The 9239-nt window shown below is 42.6% G+C and overlaps 1 protein-coding gene across 1 annotated transcript in view; it reads left to right on the forward strand.

The window, feature by feature from the left end:
* obscnb (obscurin, cytoskeletal calmodulin and titin-interacting RhoGEF b) overlaps positions 1–9239 on the forward strand; it is a gene marked incomplete at its 3' end in the record, with an annotated part of 61973 nt that overhangs the window by 12598 nt on the left and 40136 nt on the right. Inside the window, exons 17-34 of the mRNA XM_020595880.1 lie at positions 44–313; positions 408–674; positions 829–1095; positions 1242–1354; positions 1458–1611; positions 1739–1900; positions 2012–2116; positions 2233–2499; positions 3072–3341; positions 3467–3733; positions 3823–4089; positions 4294–4560; positions 4661–4930; positions 5004–5273; positions 5408–5674; positions 6396–6662; positions 6892–7158; positions 7502–7768. Coding sequence (XP_020451536.1) covers positions 44–313; positions 408–674; positions 829–1095; positions 1242–1354; positions 1458–1611; positions 1739–1900; positions 2012–2116; positions 2233–2499; positions 3072–3341; positions 3467–3733; positions 3823–4089; positions 4294–4560; positions 4661–4930; positions 5004–5273; positions 5408–5674; positions 6396–6662; positions 6892–7158; positions 7502–7768 — 4284 coding nt within the window. The remainder of the gene's footprint in view (positions 1–43; positions 314–407; positions 675–828; positions 1096–1241; positions 1355–1457; positions 1612–1738; positions 1901–2011; positions 2117–2232; positions 2500–3071; positions 3342–3466; positions 3734–3822; positions 4090–4293; positions 4561–4660; positions 4931–5003; positions 5274–5407; positions 5675–6395; positions 6663–6891; positions 7159–7501; positions 7769–9239) is intronic.

Below are 9239 nucleotides of genomic sequence, written 5' to 3' on the forward strand. Positions count from 1 at the left end.
ATCATATCCGGTTGGCTAATTTGATGGCCCTCTTTCCTTTCAGCACCCAGGTTAGTGAGGCTGACCACTAAACTAAACAATGTGGCTGCAATGGAAGGGAAAGAAGCCATCTTCAAGTGCGCCGTCTCCCCAGCAGACGTCGGCATTAAATGGTTCCACAACAATATACCCATAACTGCTGGGCCCAAGTATAAGATTGAGCATGGTGGTAACAGTCACTCACTCACCATCACATCTGTCACCCAAAAAGATGCTGGAGACATTAGCGTTGATGCAGAAGGCAAAAGCTGCAAAGCTACGCTACAAGTACAACGTAAGAATTTGTATTTACTGTTGAAATAGCTCTAAGTGGTGTTAAGTAATGTAATTTTCCCATCAACTCTGACATTTCTACATGTCCCAATTAGGTGAGCCTGTGACTTTTAAGAAAAAGTTGGAAAACCTGACGGTGGAAGAGCAGAGTGAAGTGAAGCTGGAGGTGGAGCTCAGTAAGGCATCGGATGAAGTCAAGTGGATGAAGAACAGTGTAGTGCTACAGCCTGCAGGAAACATAGAGATTCGTGTAGATGGAGCCAAACAGACTCTGGTATTAAAGAGTGTGGCTTACACTGACCGTGGCTTCTATTCCTGTGAAACTCTGGATGACAAGACCCAGGCCAAACTCAGTGTGGAGAGTAAGACTGAATCTCATTCACATTTTCTAAAGATACAGTGTACTGTACTAAATACATTAACCCTGAAAAGTGATCTGTGTTTGGATATAAATTTTGAGTTACAAGCTACAGTAAGAAATCTCAGCTGCATATTAACAGCTGTTTTTCCCTTCAGTGAAGAAGATTCAGGTAATAAAGGGCCTAACAGAAACCAAGGCACACGAGATGGACACAGTAACTTTTGAGGTAGAACTCAGTCAGGCTGATGTTGAAGGCTCATGGACCAGAGATAGGGCCAAGTTAAAGCCAGGGGCATACTGTCGTATCACAACTCTGGGAAAGAAGCACGCCCTTACTTTGTCCAATCTCAAGAGAGAGGATGCAGGAACTGTTGCCTTCCAAGCAGAGGGAGTCCATACTTCTGGCAAATTGATTGTCACAGGTAAAAGCTGCTTCCTGATGGTCTCTCAATAGGTTCTTGGCCAACCAGGCTTTGGTTGTTTTATATAGTACCAATTCCACCCCAAGGGTCAATTCATGCTAGAGTGTACATAGTCACTCTTTTCCTAATGGCTGTTTATTTTCCAGAACCCCCTGCTGTGATCTCCAAGCCCATTTTGGATATCAGTGTTCCTGAGAAGGAGAAGGTCACTTTTGAATGTGAATTATCCAGAGCAAACGCTGATGTTAAATGGTTCAAGGTGAGAAATTATTGTTTGAATTACTGTCTGGAGTGAAAAATATTAAAATTGGAAAAAGTGTGCAGTACCTATGTAACATTTTGAAAAAACAATTACCCTGCAGGACGATGTGGAACTGAAACCAGGGAAGACCTTCGGTATCCACGCCTTGGGCAGAAAGCGCACTTTGGTTATCAACAAATGCACTCCTGAAGATGCAGGCACTTATGTTTGTCGTGCTACTGATGATAACACTTCTGCCAAGCTTACGGTTCATGGTAATTATTATTCATGTCACAAAGCAAACAAATCATCACTTACAATTGGTCGACTGTTCACAGTTCCAGTTTCCAGTATTTCACAATCTGTGCTAATAGAAAAATGTAAAAAAAATGTTCTCTGCAGCCAGAGATATCAAGATTATTAAGAGGCTGAAGGATGTGGAGGTGATGGAGAAGGAGAGTGCTGCATTTGTTTGTGAAATCTCACATGATGAAGTGGACTGTCAGTGGTACAAAGGAAGTACCAAACTCAAAGTCAGTGACAACATCAAGATGAGACAAGAGGGTAAATCTCCCTAAGTTAATTTATTAATTTAGGGAGTTTATTAATCTGCCTGTATATCCATATAATACTATTTACTACAAGCTACTACTACAACTAAATATCTCATTCCAGGCAGAACCTATGTACTGCTGTTTAAGTCTGTATCCACAGAAGATATGGGTGAAATTAAATTTACCGCTGAGAAGGCTTCTTCAGCTGCTAAACTTAAAGTGAAAGGTAAGTAAATAAATTAAGGTTTGATGCCTTTTTTGGCAAGGCCTTGGCATTGGCAGCCTTTAATATTTTTTGTGACATTGATAGTTTTCATTGATTCTATGTTTTTGTTACTGTAGAGTTGCCTGTGAAGTTCGTGAAGAAACTCAGGGATAAGATAGCGATGTATAAGCACCGTGGTCATCTTGAATGCCAGGTGTCACGTGCAAGTGCAACGGTGAAGTGGTACAAGAACAAGACGGAGCTCAAACCCAGCAAGAAGTACGAGATCAACAGTGAGAATGTGTACCGAAAACTCACAATCAATGATGTGGACTCGGGGGACGAAGACACGTACACCTGCGATGGCGTTGATGATAAGACGTCCTGTAAACTGCTTGTGGAAGGTAACACAATGGAAGATGACAAAGGTTAAATGTAAAATCTGTCGGGTTTAGCAGCTGTAGGGCATTTATACATGGCAGACATACACATGCGCACTCCAATTATTTATATAAAACAAGCCATCAAGATTCTTGGTCAGTGAGGTATCTGTCTTTCTATCTGACATTAAGTGTTGTACTAAAGGGAAATATGGGAACATTAGGCTGATTGATTTCTTGGTCAGGTCAGCCTGACCTGAGTGAATATAGAAAGTAGCATTCCAGTTTATTTGTTAAAGAAAGAAATTAACAAACCTATCTTATCCCCGCTGGTGAAATATCCCATGCCAGTGTTTTCAGTTATTCTCATTGATCAGGCATCTGCTCAGGTTGAATTGGAAAAAAAAAACATTGAACAGATCTGTATAATTCTGTTCTGTGTTTATGTAATATGTTTATAATGTGTTTGTTAATTACTGTTGCCTCATATAGTGTTATCAGGTCATCATTAATTATCATTACAATCACTGATTCTATTTGATGACGTCATATCAATGACTTGAAATTAAACCATTCTGTTTTTGTGACTCCTCCAGAGCAGGCCATCAGCATTGTGCGGGAGCTTAGTCCAGTAGAAGTGACAGAACCCTTTGCAGCTGTTTTTGAAGTAGAAATCAGTATGGAACTGGTGAAACCGCCGGTCTGGACTCTGAATGGGGTTGCTTTGCAAGAGAGTGCTGATGTTGAAATGGAAAAAGAGGGCACTATGCACCGTCTCACTTTCAAAAAGACCAAAGCATCCATGTCAGGACCTGTGCAGTTTACAGCTGGAAAGAGCAAATCTCTTGCACAGCTCACAGTCAAAGGTAAATGTGTTCAACTGCATATTTATACACTCAGTGGCTATAATCATAAACTGCAAAACTGCTGTAGGCGACTATATCTTGCGAAATTCAGGTGAATCTAATCGGATACTGCTCCTCACATTCAGAACGTCCGCTTGAGATTGCTGAGCCCATCAAAGATGTGAAGGCGAAGGAGAAAAGCTCAGCTTTACTCACATGCAAGTTCTCTGCACCACCCAAAGTGGTTAAATGGTTCAAAGGTCAGGTCCCTCTGGCAGCATCAGACAAGTATAACATGAAGCAAGATGCTACAAGGGCTCAACTTACCATTGAAAGGTTGACCGAGGAAGACAGTGGAGAGTACCGCTGCCAGTCCGGGCCTGCTGAGACCAAAGGCACACTTACTGTTGAAGGTACTGTGTGCATCACCCAAAGAGGTTACCTGTGTTCTGGATTAAAGTGGTCTTCAAACTAAAGCTACTGTTTTATTTCTTCTGTCTAGTGCGTCAAATTAAGATCACCAAGCACTTGGCTGACACAGAGGTTGATGAAGACAGTGACGCAGTGTTTACTTGTGAAATTAACTATTCAGATGAAGAGGTGCAGTGGTTTCTGAATGACAAGGCGCTCTTCACTAATGAAGTCAACACTATTACTCATGAGGGGAAGGTTCACAAGCTCACACTGAAGAACCTGGCACCTCAGGATGGGGGGACTATCACTTTTCAAGTACGCAAGGTGAAAGAGTCTGTCACGCTTAAGGTTAAAGGTAAGAGCTGTCCTTATGTTTACATGCACGCAAGAGTTCTCTCTTAACTTGATGAAAAGAACAGTTTATTAGTTATGTGACATTTCATGAGATGAGTTTACTGCCAAAGGCCAGGAGTAATCAGAGTGTTTAAATATAATTTGTCAATGGAGCTTATCCCAATATACTTCTAAGCCTTTCATTACTTTCTTAATGGCCCTACAGAGAAGCGTGCTGTGTTCCTAAAGTCTTTAGATGATGTCATTGGAGAGGAGAAAGGCATAATAACCCTGACATGTGAAGCATCCAAGCCCAGGGTTTCTCCCACATGGAGAAAAGATGGTAAAGTCTTGACGGCTGGACCAAAGTATGAGCTCCTTCACACAGGCAGGTCTTTGGGACTGATCATCAAGGACGTTGGCAAAGATGATGCTGGGGAGTACAGCTGTGATCTTGGAACTGAGCTTTCTAAAGCAAAGGTCACTATAAGAGGTTGGTACTGTTGTTTGAGGTATGCAGTTTTAGCCTACTGTACAAACATATGGTTTTGTTTGGCATCTTCAGTGCCAAATGTTCTCTGTCCCGAATGTAGAGATTGGCATTGGTATTACCAAATGGCTGAAACCAGCGGAGGTAAATGAAGGTGAGACTTGCAGCTTTGAGTGCATCCTGTCTCATGAGAGCACAAATGAGTTCTCCTGGACTCTTAATGGCCAGACTGTTTCAAATGGAGGCCGTTTCAAAGTCACTAGTAAGGGCCGCAAGTACATACTGACCATTAAGGATGTCACCCCTTCTGATGCTGGAGAGGTGGTCTTCAAAATTAAAGACCTGATTTCTAAAACAACATTAACAGTTGAAGGTAAGTAACACATCTATTTAAACTCCCAAACAAGTTACAGAAAGATTAAAGTGTTAAACATGTCTTGTTGCAGGAAAAGCTTCATTTGTGTCAAGAGGACTACAGAATATTAGTGTCCTTCGAGGGGCAGATGCTGTATTTACCTGTGAGGTGACACGGGCTAGTTTCACTGTAAAGTGGGCTAAGGAAGGTAAAGCCATCAAAAGGAGCCAGAAGTATGACATCAGCCAAGAGGATAAGGTCATGAAGCTGACCATCCATAATGCCTCTGCCCAAGACTCTGGAGAGTACAGTTGTGAAGTTGTTGGAGGTGCAATCACCAGAGCCCAGCTGGAAGTTAAAGGTAAGACTGAAACTTCCATCTTACTCCAGGTTTCGTAGTATATGACTGTACAAACATTGTACCTCTCTATATCCCCAAATTAATCTAGCAATATCAAACTGTGCCTAAATAATAAGGTTGTTCTGTTTATACAGAGCCAGTTCATAAATTCATTAGACCACTAAAGGACAGTCAAGCAGATGAGAAGGCCTCCGTGACCCTGCAGTGTGAAACGGCGCAAACCCCATCCACCGTGATATGGCTTAAAGGTCACACAGGGCTCAAGGCAGGAGGTCGATGTGAGATGTCCCAGAAAGAAGGGGTCTTAACCCTCACCATCAAACACTTGGAGGAGAACGACACGGATATCTACACTTGTGATGTGGGCACTGCTAAGAGCATGGCAAAGGTGACAGTCAAAGGTAAGAACATAACCATGTTTGGGGTTTTTGTCTTGCAGAACGCATTGTCTGACATTCTGTTTAAAGAGATAACTAAATATTATATACTTAAATGTGAATACTAATTTCAGAATCAGCTTTATTGGCCAGGTGTGTTGAACATACAAGGAATTTGACTTCAGTACAGTGGCTCTCAATGTGTATGTACAGTGTAACTGTAGTTCAGTGGGTAGAGCAGTCGTCTCCCAACCGGAGGGTCAGAGGTTTGAATCTCGATGCCTGCAGTCCACATGTTGAAGTGTCCTTGGGCAAGACACTGAACCCTCAAGTTGCCCCCAATGGTTGGAGCCATGGGTGTGAGTTAGAACCACAGATGCCTCGGTTATGTACCGGAAACAAATTCCTTGTGTGTGTAACATACTTGGCCAAATAGAGGTGCATATCCTTATTATTATTATCCTGATTATCTGCTACATTTATTTGTCATGTCAGCCCAGCTGATCTGACTAATGTTCAGTGGTGCTTATACCGCACCCCTCTGGCAACCAAGATATTCTGGTTCTGGAGGGATTTATTAAGTTTTTTTTTTTCTGGAGCAAAGGTTTGAAGAAACTTTTATATTTATTTAAAACAAGTGATTGTGATGCATTTCCAAAGAGAGTCCCACTTCTTTTGCCTTTGTCCTGATTTATTATAAGTTTTTCACCCAATTTTGAGAAGTGATGAAAGTTTTATTGTACAGCATTGCCGCCAACATTTATACAGAAGATGAAGAGTCAGGAGGCTGAAGAGGGAGCCGACATCACTCTATGCTGTGAGCTCTCTAAACCTGGAGTCCCAGTGGAGTGGAAGAAAGGAGCACGGGTACTTCAGTCTGGAGAAAAGTACCAGATGAAGCAGAAGGCCTCTGTGAATGAACTCCTGATCAACAAGGTGGTGCCAGAAGACAGTGGAGACTACAGCTGTGTGTGTGGAGACCAGAAGACCACAGCCAGCCTCAACGTAAAGGGTAGGAAGACAGTTCTTTATCTACATATTTAGACATGTTTGATTTGGAGCTAGCATGTCATTACAGATGAAAAATTGTCAGTGTTTGTCTATTGTGTTCTATTTTTACAGGGGATAACTTGTCAGTGTTCATCTACTGTGTTTTGTTTGATCACTTTTATACATTTATGAATTTTTATATTTTATATCATGGTATGCCACTGATTGCTAACCAACTAATCAATGTTCAGCCCAACCAGTGACCTTCAAACGAAAGCTGGAGAGGCAGGAGGCTGAGGAGGGAGCCGACATCACGCTATGCTGTGAGCTCTCTAAACCTGGAGTCCCAGTGGAGTGGAAGAAAGGAGCACGGGTACTTCAGTCTGGAGAAAAGTACCAGATGAAGCAGAAGGCCTCTGTGAATGAACTCCTGATCAACAAGGTGGTGCCAGAAGACAGTGGAGACTACAGCTGTGTGTGTGGAGACCAGAAGACCACAGCCAGCCTCAACGTAAAGGGTAGGAAGACAGTTCTTTATCTACATATTTAGACATGTTTGATTTGGAGCTAGCATGTCATTACAGATGAAAAATTGTCAGTGTTTGTCTATTGTGTTCTATTTTTGACCAGTTTTATATACAAGTGTAATTTTTATATTTTTCCCCATGATATGTATTTTTAGAACATTGTACACAGCCTTGTTTTTTTATGTATATGTTTAAGAGTTGACATCTTATCACAGGGGATAAATTGTCAGTGTTCATCTACTGTGTTTTGTTTGATCATTTTTATACATTTATGAATTTTTATATTTTATATCATGGTATGCCACTGATTGCTAACCAACTAATCAATGTTCAGCCAAACCAGTCACCTTCAAACGGAAGCTGGAGAGGCAGGAGGCTGAGGAGGGAGCCGACATCACGCTACGCTGTGAGCTCTCTAAACCTGGAGTCCCAGTGGAGTGGAAGAAAGGAGCACGGGTACTTCAATCTGGAGAAAAGTACCAGATGAAGCAGAAGGCCTCTGTGAATGAACTCCTGATCAACAAGGTGGTGCCAGAAGACAGTGGAGACTACAGCTGTGTGTGTGGAGACCAGAAGACCACAGCCAGCCTCAACGTAAAGGGTAGGAGGACAGTTATTTATATACATATTTAGACATGTTTGATTTCAAAGTTCAAAGTGTTTATTTGTCATATGCACAGTTAGGAGACTTGTTTCCCTGTACAATGAAATTCTTACTTTGCTGTCCACATGAATGGCATGAAATATAAAGTAGATAAGTAACACAAAATCTAAGGCACTTTAAGCACCAATGCAGCAATACAATAAACAATATATAAGAATATAACAGAGAATGTATGCTGCATGGGAGCAGCATGTGCAGCAGAGTCATTGTGCAATTATGCATGTAACACAAATTAACAAAATCTAAGACACTTTAAGCAGCAATAAATGCAGCAATATAATAAAAGAATATAACAGAAAATGTATGCTGCATGGGAGCAGCATGAGCAGCAGTAAACAGTCATTGTGCAATTACAGTATGCACGTGCAAACTGAGAATGTAAACAGTACATGACGTATTTCCTGGTAATAAACTCCTCAGCTGTTTAGGAGTGGAGTTTGATGGCAGAGGGAAAGAAACAGTTTTTCAGTCTAGTGATCCTGCATTTCACACTTCTGAACCTCCGGCCAGAGGGCAGAGAAGTGACCAGTCCGTGCTGGGGCTGTGTTGGATCTTTGAGGATGGAGAGGGCTTTCCTACGCACCCTGTGGTGGTAAATGCTCTGCAGAGAGGGCAGTGGAGTCCTGGTGATGTTCTCCGCAGTCTTTACCACTCTCTGCAGGCGCTTGCGGTCCATAGCAGTAGTGTTTATCCAGGGCTTCTGGTTGGGGAACCTCCTGACTTGTATGGTGGGCACAATGTTGTCAATACAGGTACTAATGTATCCGGTCACATACTCAGCATAATCCTGTACGCTGACAGAAAAGTCCTCTGAGGTGGCTGCAGCTTTAAACACATCCCAGTATGTCTGGGCGAAACAGTCCTGCCTTCAGCCTTTGGGGTCCAGAGTTTAATTTGTTTGGTGACAGGGTTTGTTTGCTTCAGTCTTTGTCTGTAAGCTGGATACAGGAACAAAGAAATGTGGTCTGAGCATCCCAGGTGGGGGCAGGGTGTGGCCCTGTATGCAGCACATTATGTTACTGTAAACATGATCCAGAGTGTTCTTGCCCTGAGTGGGAATGTTCACATGTTGGTAATATTTGGGGAGTACAGTCTTTAAATTGCACTGGTTAAAGTCGACTCAATATCTCCATATCTACATGAGATATGGAGATATTGAGTCCGAGTGGACCATATTCTCCACCTCCATTGTCGATGCGGCCGTTCGGAGCTGTGGCTGTAAGGTCTCCGGTGCCTGTCGTGATGGCAATCCCCAAACCCGGTGGTGGACACCGAAGTAAGGGATGCTGTCAAGCTGAAGAAGGAGTCCTTTCAAACCTGGTTGGCTCGTGGGACTCCTGAGACAGCTGACGGGTACCGGCAGGCCAAGCGGGCTGCAGCCCAGGCGGTTGCGGAGGCAAAAACTCGG

Source organism: Monopterus albus, unplaced genomic scaffold (assembly GCF_001952655.1).
Source record: "Monopterus albus unplaced genomic scaffold, M_albus_1.0 scaffold28.1, whole genome shotgun sequence".
Classification (NCBI taxonomy): domain Eukaryota; kingdom Metazoa; phylum Chordata; class Actinopteri; order Synbranchiformes; family Synbranchidae; genus Monopterus; species Monopterus albus.